Consider the following 21,610-nt stretch of genomic DNA (forward strand, 5'->3'; position numbering starts at 1 on the left):
CGGCCTACGAGCTTCTACTTGGTAAAAAGCCTAACGTGTCATATTTTAGAGTTTTTGGAAGTAAGTGCTTCATTCTCAACAAGAAGCCCAAGAACTCTAAATTTGCATCTAAAGTTGATGAAGGTTTTCTTATTGGTTATGCCTCAAATGCTCATGGATATCGTGTCTTCAACAAAAACTCCGGTTGTGTTGAAGTTGCGTGTGACGTGACATTTGATGAATCTAATGGCTCTCAAGAAGAGCAAGTTGATGATGTTGTAGGCATGGAAGAATCACCAAACAAGGCGATCAAGAAGCTAGCCACTGGTGAAATAAAGCCACAAGAACAAGAGGATCAAGATGATGATGATGTGTTGATGTTCAAAGGGTCATCTACATCGACTTCCGCGGCACAACCCGGAAACTCCGGTAATATGTCCGGAGACTCCGGATCCCCTGTCCGGAGTATCCGGACACAGGGCCGGAGTATCCGGGTTACAGAAGATGAACCATCATCTCCACATCAAGATCAATCTCAGGCTGGACAAGAAGTCGAGCCTATACAACATGAAGTTCAAGTTCCTCATCCAAGAATTCATCAAATTATCCAAAAGGATCATCCCGTGGATAACATCCTTGGAAGCATAAACAAAGGGGTAACTATTCGTTCTCGTTTAGCAACCTTTTGTGAACATTACTCGTTTGTTTCTTCTTTGGAACCACTTAAGGTTGAAGAAGCTCTGGATGATCCGGATTGGGTGATGGCCATGCAATAAGAATTGAACAACTTCACACGGAATGAAGTCTGGTCCTTGGTAGAAAGACCCAAGCAAAACGTCTTTGGAACAAAGTGGGTCTTTCGAAACAAACAAGACGAATATGGCGTGGTGACAAGAAACAAGGTAAGGTTGGTTGCTCAAGGCTTCACACAAATCGAAGGTTTGGATTTTGGTGAAACTTATGCACCCGTAGCTAGGCTTGAGTCAATTCATATCTTGCTTGCATTTGCAACTCACCATGATTTCAAGCTATACCAAATGGATGTGAAGAGTGCTTTTCTTAATGGACCAATCTCCGAATTGGTATATGTTGAGCAACCACCGGGTTTTGAAGATCCCAAGCTACCTAATCACGTCTACAAGCTCCATAAGGCGCTCTATAGGCTTAAGCAAGCTCCTAGAGCATGGTATGAATGCCTTAAGGATTTTCTCTTAAGGAAAGGCTTTGAGATAGGCAAAGCCGATCCTACTCTTTTCACTCGCAAAGTTGACAAAGAAATTTTTGTGTGCCAAATATATGTCGATGACATTATATTTGGATCTACTAATCAATCTTGGTGCAAGGATTTTAGTAGGATCATGACGAAGAGATTCGAGATGTCCATGATGGGAGAGTTGATATTCTTTCTTGGCTTTCAAATCAAGCAACTCAAGGAAGAAACCTTTATTTGTCAAACCAAGTATACCAAAGATATGTTGAAGAAGTTTGACATGGAGAATGCCAAGCCCATCAAGACACCCATGCCGACTAATGGACATCTCGATCTAAATGAGGATGGCAAGGCTGTAGATCAAAAGGTATATCGCTCCATGATTGGATCCCTTCTTTACCTTTGTGCATCTAGGCCCGATATCATGCTTAGTGTGTGCATGTGTGCAAGGTTTCAAACTAATCCTAAGGAATGTCATCTTATGGCTGTTAAGAGAATTCTAAGATATTTAGTTTTCACTCCGTACCTTGGCTTGTGGTATCCCAAGGGCTCCACTTTCAATCTACTTGGCTACTCTGATTCGGATTATGCCGGTTGCAAAGTAGATAGGAAGAGTATATCGGGGACGTGCCAATTCCTTGGCCGGTCTCTTGTGTCTTGGAGTTCCAAGAAACAAAATTCCGTTGCCTTATCAACTACCGAAGCCGAATATGTTGCTGCAGGTGCTTGTTGTGCACAATTACTTTGGATGAAATCCACCTTGAGAGACTTTGGTTGTAAGTTTAGCAAGATTCCACTCTTGTGTGACAACGAGAGTGCAATCAAGCTAGCTAACAACCCCGTTAATCACTCAAGAACCAAACATATTGACATAAGGCACCATTTCTTGAGAGACCATGAAGCCAAAGGAGATATCGTTTTAAGTCATGTGAGCACCGATAAACAACTAGCCGATATCTTCACTAAACCACTTGATGAGCATAGGTTTTGTACCTTGAGGAGTGAGCTAAATATTTTGGATTCTCGTAACTTAGTTTGAGATCATGCACATGTTTGAGTGCTATAGAGAAATTATTTTGAAAAATCTACTAGAATTAGTAGGAGTGTGACTTTGAAAATAATTTGAATCTTTTCTTACTTGCTTGAGACTATTGTTCCCATTGTTGATTGCTGGCTAGTCTCAAGATAAGTAAGCCTCTCACATCACTAGATCTCTCTTATCAAAATTCAATCCTTTTCTCATTGGAATTCCTCACAGTTTTAGGGGGAGCCGGATAATCCGGACCCATGTCCGGATACTCCGGACACATCCGGATACTCTGGACATACGTCCGGATACTCCGGATGGTAAAACCATCTTATATATATACCGCGGGGGGGTCGGTCAAAAACGGTTCTATCTCTTATTTTCACCTCCACCGCGCCTCTCCCCTTCTCCACTGCCTTCCACTCGCCCAAGGGGCGATTTTCCCCACTTTTTCCCGTAAGATTTGCGAATCTTTGAAGGGAGTGCTTTCTCTCGTCCGGAATCTCCAGAGAACGCTTTGGATTCGGATTTTCCCGCGCTTCCCTCTTCATTAAGGTATTCAAACTTCAAATCGCTCGATCTCTCAACGTAGTGGTCAAAACTAGATATCCTTTGGGGCATTATCTTCCCTCATGTGCAGCAGCTTGTGCCCCAAATTTCATTCAAATCCCATGGTCAAATCTCTAGATTTCATGAAAGTAGGGTTTGTATGTCGATGCCCGGAGACTCCGGACGTACTGTCCGGATACTCCGGATTGTTCGGAGTATCCGGACATATGTCCGGACTCTCCGGACTCTTAGCGTCTCAGCCTACGTGTCTCATTCCTATTGCTTCTAGTTTGCTCCTAATCGATATATCATATGTCCAGGCTATGGGACGTGAGCGTGCACAGGCTTCTTCCGGTCAGAGACGGCAAAAGCGCCGTCATGATCCTCAAATCCAAGAGGAGGAAGTTTCACCTCCTAGTCCTCCTCCAAGAGAACTTCGTCCTCGTCACCGTCCGGGCAAAGAGCCTGCAGGAAGCAGCTCACAAGCCCGTCCACCTCGTCAAGCTCCATACATGATGCCAAGCATGGCAGCGCCTCCTCCTTCTCGGGCAAATCCATCAAGACGGGGAATTGCTTGGGATATCTGCCCTCGCACTCCTCCTCGTCTTCAAATTGAATATCCACAAGATCAACGCCAATATCCTAGGTGCCCAAAACTTCACCGTCCTCAAATTCTCACTGAGTTTACTGTTTCCATGGGACGGAACTATTTCAAGCAGACTGTGGCTCTTACGGATGCACGCAAGGAGGATGTTTACAAGTATTAGAAGGCTGAAAATTTGGAAAGGAGATTTTGGTGTCAGTTGCATCAAGATTTCTACTCCTCCGTTGTCATGCGCAAGGGCAAAGCTCCCATTGTTCCTTGTAAATATGTTGATTGGGATTATTTTGAGAGGATGAATGACCCATTCTTCAATCAAGCTATTGCAAAGTGCAAGGAATTTGGTCTTTATGACATCATGGGTTTTCGGTATGATTGGAATGAGGAGATTCTTGCTCAGTTTCACTCCTCCCTATATTATGATGCAAGGCAAGTTGCCTTCTTTTGGACTACCGAGGGAGTGAAATATGGAGTCGATTACATGACATTCTCAAGACTCCTTGGACTTGGCTCAGAGGATGAGAAGAGAGATCCTATTCATGTGGAACATCAGTTAAAGCCAAGTCAATTACCGGCTCTTTTCTACAATCCTATTCTAGCGGAAGCCAGCAATGCAAGCACTCTTCAACCTTTCTACTACACCATGAACCAATTTTTTCGTGCCACCATTGATGCAAAGGATGGTGATGCCACTGCTCTTAGGTACTTTGCTTGCAATCTCCTTGCCCGTGTTATGCCCGGTAGGCGACCCTTCTCTATTATGGACTTTATTTGGAATGAGTTAAGGAGGACGATGAATGATCCACAAAAGTTTCTACCATCTGCTCCTTACATTATGTATATGATTGAGAGGGTTACAAAGGTCACCTTTCCCAAGGATTGCAAGCATGCTGCCCTACATCTTCGTCCTCGATCCGGTGATGCACCGCACGCCCCTCCTCTTCATGCCGGTGCCACAAGGAACCCTCGGTTTGACCCAGCTCCATCTTATTCGGGTCCATCTTCCTCTCGTCGTGGTCATCATGATTCTTTTATCAAGAGAGCTCTAAAGAGCATATTCTGCATGTGCAAGACTGCAACTCAAGAGATCAATGAAAACCGCCGTGACATTATTGAGATTAAGAGTCACTTGGGGCTTCCGGCGGATCCATACCATGAGTTGCCCGAGTTTGATGACCCATTTGCCGAATGGGATGCTGCGGATGAGGCCGCCACTACTGCTGCTCATGCTCCTCTTCCTCGCCCACGTTAGCGCACACGTGCCCCCACACGATCCCGTCGCTCTCCTCCTCGTGGCCAAGAGATATTTGATGAAGAGGAAGAGACCGAGGAAGAAGCACCTCCAAACTACCGCGAAATTTCCGATTCGGATGAGGATGAGGACACCTCCGATGAGGATGCCCAAGATGATGATGAGTAGAAGACCTTCTTACCTTTTTTCATCTCCTTTTTGGCACTTGTTGACAAAGGGGGAGTGAAAATGTCATTTATGTACTCATTTGGGCTTTGTATCAACTTTATGCGTTTCTTTTGAACAATTTTTCATGTAAGGACTATGTGGTGTGAGGAACTTTGTAATGTGTGCTACTCTGTGGTCGACTAGTTTGCAGTTTGTTTTTAAGGATGAGCTGATAGTGTGATCTTAATTTGATTATGATGCAATGTTATTTTTCTGTGTTCTGACCTGATGGTCCGGATACTCCGGACACATCCGGAGTCTCCGGATTGAAACCCGGAGTCTCCGAATTGAAACCCGGAGTCTCCGGGTTATCTTGATCAAACACTACTGTTTCTTGATTATATGACATGACTTTTGCATCACACTTTTTTCAGCACACACACATGCTCACCCCACTGTAGAATGTATAAAGAGTTTCCATATCTTTTTCTAAATATGCCAATCTTGACTTTAGAGAAGTCAATTTGAAATTCAAATTCATGGCATACATTAAGGGGGAGCTCTTTACATGCTTAAGATTACATTTTTATGGTTATCAAATGAGATACATGTGGGTTGTCATCAATCACCAAAAAGGGGGAGATTGAAAGATATCTAGGCCCCTAAGTGGGTTTTGGTGATATATGACAAAACACATGTATATTTAATTGTGTAATTAAGCATGTGTGCAGGTGCTAATGGTGACTAAGCAAAGTTTTTTGAGAAGCGTGAACCCTCAAAAAGGATATGAAAAGCAGCGTTCTCAAGTGTTCTTAAAGACTAGATTTTATTTTTGAAATTGAGTATAGGAACGCCGTACTATCAAGGGGAACTGTGATCCACTAGTGTAGACATGGTATTTGTGCTCAAGAGAACCCACAAAAATCATAAGAAACCATCTCAACACTCAAAAAGGGACTTAAATGTGAAATTCAGTGTCTAACCCGGAGTGTCCGGGTTACTGTTATCGGTCTGCAAAACCAGTTTGATCCGGAGTCTCCGGACCCCTATGTCCGGAGTATCCGGACATATACCCGGAGTTTCCGGGTACCGCTCTCCCAACGGCTAGTTTCTGGGAGAGGGGGTATAAATACCCCCATACCCCTTCTCACTCTCTCTCTCTCTTGCTCATTTTCGACCAAAGCTGCAGAAAACCAAAAGAGAGCCCTCTCACTCCCCTTTTGCTCCATTCTTGAGTGATTTTCGTTGGGGTTTGAAGTGAGATTGTTGCAAGAGCTAAGATTGTGCAAGTAAGCCTTGATTTCATCTCTTGAGCACATCAATCCAAGTCTAGCCCGTGGATTTTAGTTTATTACTCTTGGAGCTCCAAGCTCCTAGATGGCTAGGCGTCGCTTGTGATTGCGTGATTGGTTTGTGAGCATCACAGCTGGTTTGTAATCTTCATTCCTCTCCGAGGAATTCTTAGTAAGTGTTCCTAGGGTTTGAGCGTTGGTCTCACCCTTGGGAGAGGAGCATAGGAGTTCTTGAGCACCGTCTCTTGAATTCTTCCTCAACGGTGACGTAGCTCCTTTGGGAGTGAACTTCGGGAAACAAATTCTGTGTCTCTCTCGCAATTTTAGTGTACATTTGCATTTGTTTGCTTGTGAGACTAACCTTTTAGGGTTTGAGGGCGATCTATCATTGTACAAGTCTCAGGAGTAAAACTACTGGTGAGAAACACTTCAAAGGTACCACTTGTCCCTCTAAATTTATTGGATTCAATTTACAGCATCTCCATCTGTGATTAGTAGCATTTTCTTTCATACCCGGATAGTCCGGCCATTATATCCGGAGACTCCGGACACTGTATCCGGAGTATCCGGACATATATCCGGAGTATCCGGACACTTGTGTTGCTAACCGTGCTCGAAGTGTTTTTAAGTTGCAGATTAGCCTATTCACCCCCCCTCTAGGCATCTTGAGGTCCTTTCAGACAGTGCTTCAATCAGGACCTCCCGCAAGGGTTTGACGATGGCAAGTTCAATTCCGCCCTTTGATGCATGATTCTGTCCTAGTTTTTACAAACACGACCCAGTGGCCTGTTTTATGAAATTGCATGGTTTTGCTTGTTGAAAACATGGTAGGATAGCCGCCCTTGTTTGTGATAACCTTACCTTGACCACCTGTTTTATAAAGAGAATGTGTGTGGGGGGAAGGGATAAAATATGGTTTTGAAAGACGAGTTAGACGGGATGGATGGCATTTCTGTGTGAATTGCCGTGGGTGTGCTCGTACCTGTGTGGTAGAGCGAAGAAGGGAGATATCCATCTTGTCACCCCTAAGGACCGAGTTGATGTGTCATGTCACCTAGCTTCCTGTCGTGCAAACCACTTGACCGTTATATGGGCAACGGCTTAGCATAAATCCCACTAGTTAGTCTGATGGTCATCAGGAGAGCTGAGGGCAACGGGTGATCAAAGAGAAGGGATAAGCTCTGTGTTACTTATGCCCCGGTTAAACCTCTGAGATAGGTCGAATGACCCCTTGATGGATCCCGTGGTGGCTAGTCAGGTCTAGCTAAGGTGGGTAATGGCTTTGTTGGGATCTGCACCGACACTAAGGTGATCGTGTTGTGGTACCCCACCTGTGGGTAAAGTTGCACACCTCTGCAGAGTTAAAAATCTATTCAAATAGCCGTGCCCACGGTATTGGGCAAGTTATGGTATGGTCACATAACTAGTGTTTTCTCTCTGGGATTGGTGGGACTGGTGTGTTATTTGGAAAATGTCCGGCAGTTGTGCCGTGGGCTACGACGGACGGGGAGTCCGGTAGCAGCTTAAGACTCGGATCCTGTGTGGATCAACAACACGTGCTCCTTGGTACTTGAAAACTTGTTTTGAAAATATTTTAAACGAACCTTTGCATAAAACCGAGTTTTTCCGCAAATGAACCATAACCTTATCCTTGGATTATCCTGTACATTTAATTCTATTATACCCCCCTCCGCGGGTGTGATTGGACTTGCTGAGTACGTTCATACTCATCCCATTCTTACTTTTACAGTGGAAGATCCAGACTACATCCCGAAGACGTCGAGTAGGGTTCCGTCCTGCACCCAGTCTTGCCTGTGGTTGAGGCCACCGTTGGAACTCCGCATGGCGCAAGACTCTGATGACTCTCTTTTCGTAGCCAGTGTAGTAGTGTGGGTTTTCGTTGTAATCCTCGCGATAGTGGCGCTTCACTGCCCATTACCGCGAAGAATTGTACGGTGATGTACCATCTGATGTAATAAAAGTGTTATCAGCCTCCTGGGACTGATAAAGTAATACTTTTAAGTCTTCCCTGATGGGGGGACGCTTCACCTTGCTGAGTATTAGTATGCTCAGCCTTGCTAGTAATATGGTTTGCAGGTATGTCGTTCGTGACCCAAGTGGATAGTCTGAATTGGCCTGGCACTGTTCCGCTTGGCTGATCTGTGGAATGGGATCCGTCCCCGGCCGGCAATGACCCTTCAGAGTAACACCATATGTTGGGCTGAGTGTGGTGCCTACCTCTGCGATGTATGTAGTCGCGTTGTTGTTTTCGCTAACTCTGAATACTATCTGGTAAACTTGAACTTTCGAATAATACTTGTATAAATTTGTATCAGTTAGGATGAAACAAAACCTCTATGTAATAATGTTTAATTATCCTATGGTGTAAAAGTTGCGAGCTGTTGTAAGACTGGACTCATCTTCGTATGAGGTAAACCTACATCGATCCTGTGTAACCGTGATTGAATCAGGCAGTGATCCGACAGACCAATGAGTTGTTCCGTTTGAAGTGCGCTGAACTTCTATCGCTTGCCTCAGCGAGGACTAGCGCGCTTGAGCCGAAATAATTCAAGCGGTTCTGCCACAACAGCGCCGCGCGCGTGAGCAAATGGAAATTATGATCTGCTGCAGCAGGGCTGCGGCGTGCACTGCTACAGTGTGCGCAGAAGCTACAGCACGGCAGGTCAACACGACCCTTTCGTCCGTCAGCGAGAATTCATCCAACAGTGACAGCACAACTTCCACTGTGCATGCCACTGACAGCAGGCACTGTGCCCGTGAAACGGTACATATGACCATATCCTGGTAGAATATATGCACCTCAACTTCCCGATCGAGGACTATAGGGAGGAGCCGAAGAGGAAGATTTTCGAATCTGTGGCATAAAGGCTCCAATGTGTACATTATTTAATGTGCAGCCAGGTCCACCTATCGGGGCCCCGCTCAGTGTGCGCACTCCCCTTGAGCCTATAAATGGGAAAGTGTGCTCGTTAGAACACAAGGGCTGGAGGATTCAGAGACTCCCAAGCTCACGAGCTCTCGGAAGCTTCAAGTTCTCACAAGCAATACAACACACAGTGGACGTAGGGTTTTACGCTCCGGCGGCCTGAACCACTCTAAACATTTATGTGCTTTCCGTGTTCATTCACCCCTTGATCTAGCGTTCCTTGACTTCCCCCAAACTTATCCTAGACTAGGATTAGGCAGGTGCATGCCGCCACCCGGCTGGAGATTTCTTCCGACACTAAGCTTCAATCTTCTTCTTCGTTCCCGCTTCAACCTTGCAATATCTTCACGTAGCATCAATCCATTACATCTCTCGTCTGCTTAGAAACTTATCACGTAGCATCAATCCATTACATCTCTCATCTGCTTAGAAACTTGATGTCCGGATTATCTGCTGCTTCCCTTTTTCAAATAAACCTCCACCTAGTGTATGAGTGTGAGGAGATATTGATATCACCTCAAGGGAGGGTAATCAATACTGACGGCAGCACAATACTGGAAAAGAATCTCCTCAAACGTTTTCCATAGCACCGACGTCCATGGATCTGCAAGTAGGATAGCACATCGACAACACCTCCAAGAAGGAAAGCGGCACAAGAAGCGACTCCACTGCCGGCCGACATGAAGCCGGGCTGAGATTTCTCCCTGTGCTCCCTCGAGCCAGTCGGCACGCCTGCGCTAGATGGTCGGACACGAAGAGGCCGTGGCCTTGCACGCCGCCAGCTAGACTCCCGAGCAGCACACCCAGCAGGTGCCTCCATGCCAGCGGTCCGCCTCAGGGCTGAAGCTAAGCGACCCACCCGCGAGTACTTGCCCGGGCCCCATCTGGCTTCACGTCGGCTCCCCGGGCGAGACTCCGGCCTCACCGGCCCAGGATCCGACGTCACCTTGCTTGACTCGTCGCGCCCACGGGTGGCAGCGAGATCTGGAGCAGCACGGCGACGGCCACGAGAAAGAATCCTGTGGGGACGAGCAGCGGCCAGAAGCGAGCCGCTGGATCGAAATCCCAGCCACCACCAGCCCCCGGAGAAGAAGCACTGCTGGGAGGAGAAAGGAGGTCTCGCCACTGCCATCTTTGCAACCAAGCGGGCTTTCGCCGGCTTGCTCGAGTCGCCCGCGAGGAGCGGCGCAGGGGCCTGAGTCATTTCGTTTCTCCGACTTTATACCAACATTTGGGACAACATATCTAGATTTTGTGAATTCCGGTTACTCTTTGAAACTTTGAGAAACCAAATACAAATCCCTTCGACCCTTTTTGGTAGGATTTTGAATTTCCCCAATGCCGTTTTCTTATTCTGTTTCTCTCTGGAAACAATTCTCTATGAACCAGAAATAACTTTGTGAAATAGTTTGGCTAGTACGATGGTTTGGAGTTTTGAAAAGTTGTATGCGTGAGGAGGGAGGAGATGCTCATGACAAACACATTTTTTATGATTCTCCTTCTAGTAAAAAAGATGAAATGTTTCTACCGGTTTTTATCCAAAACACTTGCAAGTTGTATCATTTGGCAGGGATTCTTATTTTTCTGTGAGAAGCAGAATCCAGAATCCCTTCCAAATGAGACCGAAACTATATGAAACCCTATGGACTGCCGAATCACAACCCTCATCGCTAACCTCGCTGGCAGGTTCAATCAAATCCACCTTTTTTTGGAAGCAAATGTAATTTCAATCACTTGAAAATAAAAAGTGTATTTATTTGATATTTTAAATTTTATCATATTTGAAAACAGAGGAGCATGCGATTCCATCGCCTGTAACTAAGGATACGAGCAATAACACGTGTTCCAAAAGGCCATGAATCCGTTGTTTGTTTGTTCTTCCTATTATCATGGGACTTGGGACCTATGCGTGCATGGAGCAAATCCGTCGCCCAGAGGCCACCCGTTGAACGAGGTTGAAGCCCCGCTGAAGACTCTATTTTGGGCCGGCAAACGGCCACCACATCCCTGAAATGGCGTGCTTAATAACCGAGGTCAATCTCCGAGCAGGAGCCGACGACGACGACGACGCCCCCCTCCCCGCCCCTCGGCGTCCCCCCCGTCCTCCCCCTTGGATCGATCAGGCCATGGCGCAACACTACTTCTGAGATCCCCGTCGTCGTGTTGCGGCTCGTGAGCCGAACGATTAATCCGGCGGGCGGCCATCGCGGCGGAGGCACCGATCGCCGGCAATAGATGGGGCGGTCGTACCTCGACATGAAGGACGCGGCGGTGGACCTGGGCTACCCGCTGGTGGCCGTGTGCATCGACAAGGACAAGGACAAGAACAGCCAGAACGCGCTCAGGTGGGCCATCGACTCGCTGGTCCAGAAGGGCCAGACCCTCGTCCTCGTCCACGTCAACACCAAGGGCCACTCCAGCGGCGTCGAGGATGCCGCCGGATTCAAGCAGCCGACGGACCCGCACATGATGGACCTCTTCCGCCCGTTCCGGTGCTTCTGCGCCCGTAAGGACATCCAGTGCAAGGACGTGGTGCTGGACGAGCACGACGTGGCCAAGTCGATCATCGAGTTCGTGGCGCACGCGGCGGTGGAGAAGCTCGTCCTCGGCGCGACGGGGAGGGGCGGCTTCGTGCGGTTCAAGGCGGACATCCCGACCACCATCTCCAAGGGCGCGCCGGACTTCTGCACGGTGTACATCGTGAACAAGGGCAAGGTGTCGTCGCAGCGCAACGCGATCCGCACCGCGCCGCGGGTGTCGCCGCTGCGGTCGCTGATCCAGTCCCAGGCCCAGAGCCTGGCGGCGCCCAAGCCCGAGCCGCCGTCGCAGCGGTGGTCGTCGTCGTCGAGGGGCACCGACCCCTCCGAGACGCCACGGGTGGACAACTTCCGCTCGCCGTTCGCGCGGGGGGACACGGGGAACACGCGCAAGTCGTACGCCGACCTCAGCCACATGTCCATGCCGGACTCGGCGGACATCTCCTTCGTCAGCAGCACCGGCCGCCGGAGCATCGACCAGCACTCGGCGATCCCGCCGCGGATGTCCAACTGCTCCGCGGACAGCTACGACCACAGCTTCGAGATGCGCACGCCCAGCAAGTGGGGCGGCGACTCCTTCGGCGGCATGGACCACACCACCTTCTCGCAGACCAGCAGCTCCTCCTTCTGCTCGCTCGGCACGGTCGGTGACTTCATTGACTTGGATAGTTGGATCCTGTTGGCTCAACTCATCATCAGCTCCCCATTGCCAACCATCTTTGCAGGACGACGTGGAGGCGGAGATGAAGCGGCTACGGCAGGAGCTCAAGCAGACCATGTACATGTACAGCTCGGCCTGCAAGGAGGCGCTCACCGCCAGGCAGAAGGCCATGGAGCTGCAGCGGTGGAAGATGGAGGAGGAGCAGAAGACGCACGACTCGCGGATAACCGAGGACTCGGCGATGGCCATGATCGAGCGGGAGAAGGCGCGGGCCAAGGCGGCGATGGAGGCGGCGGAGGCGTCGCAGCGGATCGCGGAGATGGAGGTGCAGAAGCGGATCACCGCGGAGAAGAAGCTGCTCAAGGAGGCCGAGGAGCGCAAGAGCCGCGGCGGCGGCATGTCGCACGAGGTCCGGTACCGCCGCTACACCATCGAGGAGATCGAGCAGGGCACCGACCGCTTCAACGACGCGCGCAAGGTCGGCGAGGGCGGGTACGGCCCCGTGTACAAGGGTTTCCTCGACCACACGCAGGTCGCCATCAAGGTGCTCCGGCCGGACGCGGCGCAGGGCCGCTCTCAGTTCCAGCAGGAGGTGGAGGTGCTGAGCTGCATCCGCCACCCCAACATGGTGCTCCTCCTCGGCGCGTGCCCCGAGTACGGGTGCCTGGTGTACGAGTACATGGCCAGCGGCAGCCTCGACGACTGCCTCTTCCGGCGCGCCGGCGGGCCGGTGATCCCCTGGCAGCACCGGTTCCGCATCTGCGCCGAGATCGCGACGGGCCTGCTGTTCCTGCACCAGACCAAGCCGGAGCCGCTGGTGCACCGCGACCTCAAGCCCGGCAACATCCTGCTGGACCGCAACTACGTGAGCAAGATCAGCGACGTCGGGCTGGCGCGGCTCGTGCCGCCGTCCGTCGCCGACAACGTGACGCAGTACCGGATGACGTCCACCGCCGGCACCTTCTGCTACATCGACCCGGAGTACCAGCAGACGGGCATGCTCGGGGTCAAGTCCGACATCTACTCCTTCGGCGTCATGCTGCTGCAGATCATCACGGCGAAGCCGCCCATGGGGCTCACGCACCACGTCGGCCGCGCCATGGAGCGCGGCGCGCTGCAGGACATGCTCGACCCGGCCGTGCTGGACTGGCCCCTCGAGGAGGCGCAGTGCCTCGCCGAGATGGCGCTCCGCTGCTGCGAGCTGCGCCGCAAGGACCGCCCGGACCTCGGCACCGTCGTGCTCCCGGAGCTCAACCGCCTGCGCGCGCTCGGCGAGGACAACATGCAGTACTGCGGCGCCATCAGGGGCGGCGGCGGCGGCGGCATGTACAGCTCGCCCTTCTACAGCAACGTCTCGCGATCGCACGCCGCCGTAATAAGCTACCTCTCCTCTCCTCATCAGTCTGAATTCTGAATTCTGAAACCACCATCACGTGACTCCATTTGATTGATTGCAAATTGAAATTCGCAGGAGATGATGAGCGATTCGTCGCAGTACCCAAGATCAGTGTTCAGCTCAAGAGCCGGCGACTCGCCGATGCCGCCGAGAAGATCGAACGTCTGACGAACGCCCCGTGGGCGGTCAGGGCGAGGGGATGGGATTGCCGTTTGCGCATTGTGATTTTTGCAGGTTCGTAAGCTGCTTAGCGTGCATGAGGGGAGCTAGGGCACAGGTGGTCCTCATCTTCTAGCATGAGTTTGGTGCAGGATTATTTTCTTTGCACAAGCTGTGTACTACAATACAGGCAGCGGAACCGCATGGCTCTGCCGCCATTGCCGTGTACCTGTTCGTGTAACTTGTGAGCTTCCTCTTTTGTGTAATGGATCTTTGCAGTTTTCGAACGGAGTTGTTTGAATTGGGGGAACGTTCCTACGGATTTTGTTGGGGGAAATCCAGACAAGTGTCGTGATAGCCGAGGAGCGTCTTACATTTCCGATCGGCGAGAATAATCCCTTCTTGTAAAGATACATACTTCTCTCGCATATTCAAGAGAAAAGAAGAATGATCTTCTTGTACCTGCTAATTATATGGAGATTATTGGGGATGTAAGGACGAAGGCATAGTAGAGCATAAAGAAAGTTTAAAAACAAACATATTCATCATACAAGAATTTAATGTACATGACAATCATTTTTCCTACTTGTACCCGGAGGCGTACTGCTTACTCATTCGCTAGAAACGCATTTTCAGTGTCCTTTATGACGGCGGCGTGACGGCGAAGATACGAGATGAGAAGTCAATGCTACTCAAGATTGGCATGCACGCTACTCTTGATGGCTGTGTAGCGTGGATATTTTTAAACATAATATACTCACATATATATACAAGGGTTTGATTAGTATTACAACCCCACGTAGGGTCTGTTTGGATGTGTTAAAGTTGAGTGCTAAATTTTAGCACTTAGCACTTATTATTAGCACTCGTACTCGCTAAAGTTTCTGAGTCTTGGCTAAAATTTAGCCCACCCTATTAACACTTAACACTTATGTTTGAAGAATCTAAATACTAGCACTTCAATTCAAGCACCCTCGTAGTTATGTTGACTCTTATGTTGTTAGTCTAGGAATATTTCGAGCATCCGCATATATGCTCCAACACATACACCATATGGGTCGAAACTAGGGAGCGAACGGGCCATGTTAACAACCTCAACGATGACCGCAATCCTGTATGAAATCAATAGGAGATCCTATACATCTTCTAGAAAAAAAATTACATGCGTCTCAATATTTGAAATTCGTGGTAGTGGTAAAGATGGTACTGGCGGGCACACGAACAGAGCAGCGCGAGCATCAAGCTGGGGCACCCGAACAGAGTTGGCGTGGTGGCACCCGAACAAGCTGGTGTCCACGTGGTGACACGCCGTTGGGATGACAGGTTGGCGTTGCCGTGGAGTTAAAGTTTGAATTTCATGTTCCAATGCATTTATCTCTTGACCATTTTCAAAACCGTTAGGACATGGTGCTCGTCAGAATTTTCTAGAACAAAATGTTGACTGTGCAAGTTCAACACTTTTAGCTACCTACTTCATTCCTTCGAATGAAATGTTGAAATAGGATTTTCGAAATGTCGAGTCTGATACTAAAAATATTGAACGCACAAAGCCATAAATATAATGATAAACTAAAAGAAAAGGAAAAAAAACTTACCTGATGTGCAAGGCGTGCATTGTTAGGTGGATGGTGGACCTGAACCCGAAATGACGGTGTTCTCCGCATTTGCTCGCTGGGCAGGAAATGATCGTACAAAATCAGAACGGAGCGGGGAAATACTGCGGCGCGCGTGGAAAAAATACGAGTTGGGCATGCTGTTGCTGGTGTACCCCGTCCTTGTTCACGGCATGACCAGCCTCACCAGCAACAGCAACAGTGATGCATGGAAAAAAAATTCGAATCAAGAAACCGGGCCGACGGCGAGGCCAACCAATTGGTCCAAGTCAGCGAATTTTTCTTTACCCCTTCGATTATTATCCCACGGCGAGAGTTTACTCCGCCGACACTTTTTTACTGTTCCGACCATGTGTTACTCTGTGGAAGCCTCTCGGAGGTTGCAGATATGCGAGCAGATAAGATGGGTTCTCTCTTCTCCTTTCTCCCTCTCCCTCTTTTTCTCTTTCTTTCTGTCCGCCTCTCTCTCTTTCTCTGTCGCTTGGTCTTCCTGTTCTTGGTGAGTTCTTTTGGCCTCCCTCTTGATTTGTTCTTTGGCTTTTCCTTGCTCGCTTTCATCTGCCATTGCTTTCGCTAGATGCTGAAGGTTAGTACTGAGTGTTGCTATTGGAGTGGACCACCTGATGCTGTCTTTTTCGCTGATTTTTTTGATCTACTTTTCTTTTTTTACTTCTCTTCAATATGGGGACCTCTTGTCCAGGTACCACATGTGTCCGTGCTATTTGGTGCTGGTACTCGGTTCTTTTTTCCTCACCATTTTATTCCCGTAACTGAAGATGTGGGGTTCAGAAATGAAATTTGCTGCGCATGTAGAGGGGTGTCCTACGATGGTGGTTTCCTGTTGGGTAGACAAAATGTTTGGCCGGAGCTAGAATATTCTGGATGTGGTTCCATGCTTACTAATGACGGTGCTTTTTTAATCACTGCCTGATTCTCTCTCTCTCTCTCTCTCTCTCTCATCAAGAAACCGGGCCGCCGGCGAGGCCAACCAATTGGTTACCCACTTTCTAAAATCCACAAACACTCCTAACATTACTCTTTATTTTTTCCAATTAGAATCCCACTGTTGTTCACATCGACAGAAAATCTATTTCCCATGCTGTTGCTCAAGAGTTAAATCTCTATGTAAAACAAGAAGCTGCAATTCGGATCGGTCAAGATTACTATATCGGCAGAATTTAAGAGTAGAAGCCGCATACGGTGATGATGCAGTGCAAAGAGAGGATAAACAGTTCTACAGCGGCCTCACTACTTCAGCAAATGAAGCCATACAAGGTGCTTACAACGAAGCCCTTAGATTTTTCTAGACCAAGAAAAACTAGTGGCTATTGACGGCTACAATTATCATGAGCTTCAAAAGACAAAATCAAAGCTTTTTTAACAGTAACATATCTAATGTTCTCCAAAGAAAGTGAAGACTTGATGGAAAAATGCGTTGAATTTCAAAATAGAAGGCAACAAAAAAACTCAAATCAACTCTACATGCTGCATGTCAAGAAGTTTCTACAATATTACCGTCGGTGCATACGGACATCGGTACATACGGACACGGATACCTCCTGCTAGAGTGTCCAGCTCTGACGTGTGCGCCAAGCGATCGTGGTGGACGCACGATCTGCCTCTACCATCTCCAAACCCTTATCGCGCTACTGCCGCATCACAGGTAAGGGCGCGATGGTGTCCGGCTTCGGCGTGTGCGCCAAGCGCATCGTGGTGGACACGCGCCACCATATGCTCGGCCGCCTTTCCTCGATCATCGTCAAGGAGCTGCTCAACGACCAGAAGGTCGTCGTAGTCCGATGCGAGGAGATCTACCTCTCCGTGGGCCTCGTCTGTCAGTAAGTCATCTGACAGAGTGTCCAACCAGATGGGCGCAAGGTTATCCGTGACCTCGCCCTTATCCTCTAGGTAACGGGACGTACGATCCGGGCCTAACAGTTGGGATCATGGTCTCTGGACCTCCCCCCGTGCTCATATAGGTCTGGCGTCCCCATGTGCCCACGAGAACAGGGAGCTCGGGTCTGGCCTCCGCAGGTCCGGACCCCCAGGGGGTCCGACACCGCCACGTGTAGGAGCCAGACCCCTATGGACCTGTCCACCCGGGCTGGCCTCGGGCGTCCGGACCTCTCTTTCCTCAGGAAGGGGTCCGGTGCCGCCACGTGCTGCCAAGGAGGCGACGACGAGGCCATCCCTGCCACGCGTCCGTGGCAGAAGGCCTCCAGTGGGGCGCCGGCCCAGCTACCGCATTAAAGGCGGGTAGGTGGGCTGCGCGTTCTCAGGTCAGAGCATGGCCTGCCCACTGACACACTGGGCAGGTGTGCTGACACCACGGTAAGCCCGCCTGTTTCTAAGGCGGCGCGACACTGTGCACTGTGCACGGGCAGGCGGCGTACAGTCGACTCACCGCGCCGCGTGCGTGGGTAAGGAGTAATGATGGACTGCTGCAGGAGAGCTGAGGCGTGCGCTGCCACAGTGCGCACGGAGGCGACGGCGCGGCGGGTCGGCGCAACTCCTTCGCCTGTCAGAGGATCCTGACCCAACAGTGACAGCACGTCCTCCACTGTGTATAGAGTTGACAGCAGACACTGTGCCGGTAAGACGGTACAAGACCATATCCTGGCTATAGATACGCACATCAACTTCTCGATCGAGAAGACTACAGGAAGAAGCTGGAGAAGAAGATTACATATCTTTCGTATTACAGGATCTAGTCGTCGGGCCCACCTGTCGCGGTCCCGCACAGTGTATGCACCTCCCTTAATCTATAAAAGGGAGAGTGCGCTCGTTAGAATACAAGCTCTCTTGGGCTCTTTTCAGGTCAACAAGCTCTCAAGCTCATAAGCTTTCTCAAGCAATACAACACACAAGTGGACGTAGGGTATTACGTTCCGGCGGCTCGAACCACTCTAAATCCTTATGTCTTTCCCAGGTTCATCCGCCCTTTGATCAAGCGTTCCTAGGTCTTCCCAAACTCATCCTAAACTAGGATTAGACGGGTGCATTCCGCCACCCAGCTGGAGATTTCCTCCGACAATTACCAATATCAATAGACCACTACCAACACAAATGGGATGACGAAGAACAATACAAGATTACTTAAACTAGCAGATTCTACTACACAGATGCATAAAGATATGAAGTTCTAGGGATATGAGCTAAAAAAGAGAGACCATGGAGGCTACAGAATTAAAAGGCAGCGAGCTGACCGATCTTAATGGATTTCCTTTTCTATATACCTCCTATCTAGCTTACTACTGTATCTCACTATATATAAATTTTAATGTATGCTATCATGTATTGTAATATGTTTATGATGCATTTCGATCACCGTTGTTTCTTTTAGGCACGCCAATGATTAGTACTCTCTGCGTCTTAAAATACAATTCATTTTGATAATTTTAGATATATAATTTTATTATATATTTAGATATAGTATACATCTAGATATAATTTTATTATATATCTAGATATAGTATATATCTAGATGTATATATAGAAAAATTAAAATAAATTATAATCTGGACGGAGCAGTATAAGCTAAAAAGATATAAATGATCACTGACACATTATTGAAAGTCTTCCAGCTCGAGAGAAACGTATGCGCCAACAGCGTTCCTGAGAGAAAAAACACACACACACACCCCTTGCTATCCAGATCCACGCGCGAGTCATCCATGATGTCACAACAGGCCCCGCGGGATCGTTTGCGAAGTCGCAGTCTGCGGAGCCGTGCCCGTCCGCAAAACCGGCGCGCTAAACCCCCGCACCGGACAAAGCTCTGGCCTCGTAGTCAACGGCCCCTCGCAATCGGTCAAAGGCGACACTGCCGGTCCCGGAACGGAGTGGTTGGTGTTGGATCGACGCAGTATTTAATTTTCGATCGGAACGGAGCCGCCGCCTCCACATATATGATATCCACACACTGACACGCAGTTTCAGACCGGCGCCCATCGCGTTGGGGTCCCTGGTGCTCGGCATGGGCGGCGGTGGTGGAGGCGGCGTCGGGCTGGTCGCCGCCGCCCTCGCCGCGGTGGCGGCCACGTGGCTGTGGGCGGCGCTGGTGCGCCTGGTGTGGCGGCCGTACGCCGCCGCGAGGGCGTTCGCACGGCAGGGCATCCGCGGGCTGCCGTACCGGCCCTTCGACGGCCACGGCAAGGAGGTCAAGGCGATGCTGGCGGCGGCGAGCGGCGAGACGCTGGACCGCGGCTCCCACGACTTCATCCCCCGGGTCATGCCGCACTACCGCGCCTGGATGTCGCTCTACGGTGAGCTGTTCTTCCCTGCCGTGGATGCCACCGCATCCATCCATGTCAAAAATTGCCAGTTCCAGCAAGGTTCATGCGAAATTTCTGAGGTTCAGGTAGAGCTCATAGGACTCTGAATTTCTGATGAGTTCTCTCGCTGTCGGTGCACGGCCGTCGGCGGTGTGGTGTTCAGGCAAGGTGTTCATGTCGTGGTCCGGCTCGACTCCGTCGCTGTGCGTGGGGAAATTCGAGATGGTGAAGCGGATCCTCTCCGACCGGACGGGGCTGTACGCGAAGGTGGAACCCGGCCCCGTCATACTGGCGCTGCTGGGCAAGGGCCTCGTCTTGGCGGGTGGCGAGGACTGGGTGCGCCACCGCCGCGTCGTGCACCCGGCGTTCGCCATGGACAAGCTCAAGATGATGACGGGGGCGATGGCAGCGTGCGCGGAGGAGGTGATCCAGGCGTGGGAGGTGCGCGCCGCCGCCGCGGCGGGCGGCGAGGTGACGGTGGAGGTGGGGCAGCAGTTCGCGGAGCTCACCGCCGACGTCATCTCGCACACGGCGTTCGGCAGCAGCTACCGGCAGGGGAAGGAGGTGTTCCTGGCGCAGCGGGAGCTCCAGGTCATCGCCTTCACCTCCATCTACAACCCCTCGCGCGTCCCCGGGATGCAGTACGCGCCGACCAAGTCCAACGTGCGCCGGTGGCAGCTCGAGAGGAAGGTGCGGGACACGCTCATGGCCATCATCGACGAGCGCCTGGCCGCCTCCAAGGAGGCTGCGGCCACCGGCGGCTACGGCAGCGACCTGCTCGGCCTCATGCTGGAGGCCAACGCCGGCGAGGACGGCAAGAGGGTCATGACCATGGACGAGATCATCGACGAGTGCAAGACCTTCTTCTTCGCCGGGCACGAGACCACCTCGCACCTCCTCACCTGGGCCATGTTCCTCCTCGGCACCCACCCCGAGTGGCAGCAGCGGCTCAGGGAGGAGGTGCTCCGGGAGTGCGGCGGCGCCGAGGCGCCCATCAGCGCCGACGCCCTCAGCAAGCTCAAGCTCGTAAGCCGCCCTCCTCTTAAGCTACCAAGCTAGCTGGTGGACCGCCGGCAAGCGTGTTCCGTTCCGATCGTGTCCTTGTGTGGTTTTGCAGGTGACGATGGTGCTCTACGAGACGCTCCGGCTGTACGGCGCGGTGACGCTGACCGGGCGGCGGGCGACGGCGGACGCGGACCTCTGCGGCGTGAAGGTGCCCAAGGGCACCATGGTGCTGATCCCCTTCGCGATCCTGCACCGCGACGAGGAGGTGTGGGGCGCCGACGCCGGCGAGTTCAACCCGCTCCGGTTCCGGGACGGCGTGGGCAGGGCGACCGCGCACCCGAACGCGCTGCTGTCCTTCTCCATGGGCCCGCGGTCGTGCATCGGGCAGGACTTCGCGATGCTGGAGGCGAAGGCGACGCTGGCGCTGATCCTGCGGCGGTTCGCCTTCGAGGTGGCGCCGGAGTACGTGCACGCGCCGGCCGACTTCCTGACGCTGCAGCCATTGCAAGGGCTCCCCGTGGTGCTCAAGCTCCTGGATCCATAGGTGGAGGGGGGTCCTTCACGAGCTGGAGACTGTAACTATTTCCTTCCAATAATTATTCATAATAAAAAAAAAGTGGCTTCTAGAACGCGAGTAGTTTAATTTTTGGAGTTTGGCCATTCATCTCTGTGAACTTTCAATTCAATGTATCAGCAGTGTGACTATTCTGATGTGCAAATAATGGTCTAATTGGCAACTCTGACGTGCTAACAGAACATGACAAATCTGTCACTATCACGTGCGCGCACGCGGCACCATGAATAAATAAATACTACATGAGTTCTAAATTATTAATTATTTTAATTTTTTTATATATAAATTTTTCTATGCATCTGGATATATGTTACGTTTACATGTACAGTTAAATTTATATATCTAGAAAAATCAAAATAATTTGAAACAATCTTAAGTTAAATTATT

The 21,610-nt window shown here is 50.4% G+C and overlaps 2 protein-coding genes across 4 annotated transcripts; both read left to right on the forward strand.

Annotated features, from left to right (window-relative positions):
- Positions 1 to 10,959: 10,959 nt before the first annotated feature.
- On the forward strand, positions 10,960 to 14,144 carry LOC112889659 (U-box domain-containing protein 35-like). 3 transcript variants are annotated; one of them, XR_003228141.1, is made up of 4 exons: positions 10,960 to 12,184; positions 12,267 to 13,574; positions 13,674 to 13,832; positions 14,037 to 14,144. XR_003228141.1 is itself a non-coding variant. In XM_025956397.1 (3 exons), the coding sequence occupies exons 1-3, from the start codon at positions 11,240 to 11,242 to the stop codon at positions 13,764 to 13,766; spliced, it is 2,346 nt and encodes a 781-aa protein (XP_025812182.1). In that variant the 5' UTR covers positions 10,960 to 11,239; the 3' UTR covers positions 13,767 to 14,020. The 3 variants fall into 3 exon arrangements, 1 of the variants encoding a protein (XP_025812182.1); XR_003228140.1 differs by having other exon boundaries at positions 13,674 to 13,875; positions 14,037 to 14,064; XM_025956397.1 differs by lacking the exon at positions 14,037 to 14,144 and having other exon boundaries at positions 13,674 to 14,020.
- Positions 14,145 to 19,271: 5,127 nt separating this feature from the next.
- Positions 19,272 to 21,386, forward strand: LOC112888680 (cytochrome P450 709B2-like). Its single transcript, XM_025954966.1, has 3 exons — positions 19,272 to 19,635; positions 19,808 to 20,670; positions 20,762 to 21,386. The coding sequence occupies exons 1-3, from the start codon at positions 19,347 to 19,349 to the stop codon at positions 21,191 to 21,193; spliced, it is 1,584 nt and encodes a 527-aa protein (XP_025810751.1). The 5' UTR covers positions 19,272 to 19,346; the 3' UTR covers positions 21,194 to 21,386.
- The last annotated feature ends 224 nt before the right edge of the window (positions 21,387 to 21,610 follow it).

This window comes from Panicum hallii, chromosome 4, assembly GCF_002211085.1.
Source record: "Panicum hallii strain FIL2 chromosome 4, PHallii_v3.1, whole genome shotgun sequence".
In the NCBI taxonomy this organism is placed as follows: Eukaryota; Viridiplantae; Streptophyta; class Magnoliopsida; order Poales; family Poaceae; genus Panicum; species Panicum hallii.

Bases quoted from the DNA above. Each gene is read 5' to 3' on its own strand.
- LOC112889659 (XM_025956397.1), top strand. From the start codon at position 11,240: ATGGGGCGGTCGTACCTCGACATGAAGGACGCGGCGGTGGACCTGGGC. The intron at 12,185-12,266 runs GTCGGTGACTTC...CCATCTTTGCAG, and splicing joins CCTTCTGCTCGCTCGGCACG to GACGACGTGGAGGCGGAGAT. The intron at 13,575-13,673 runs GTAATAAGCTAC...TGAAATTCGCAG, and splicing joins TCTCGCGATCGCACGCCGCC to GAGATGATGAGCGATTCGTC.
- LOC112888680 (XM_025954966.1), top strand. From the start codon at position 19,347: ATGGGCGGCGGTGGTGGAGGCGGCGTCGGGCTGGTCGCCGCCGCCCTC. The intron at 19,636-19,807 runs GTGAGCTGTTCT...TGTGGTGTTCAG, and splicing joins CGCCTGGATGTCGCTCTACG to GCAAGGTGTTCATGTCGTGG. The intron at 20,671-20,761 runs GTAAGCCGCCCT...GTGGTTTTGCAG, and splicing joins CCCTCAGCAAGCTCAAGCTC to GTGACGATGGTGCTCTACGA.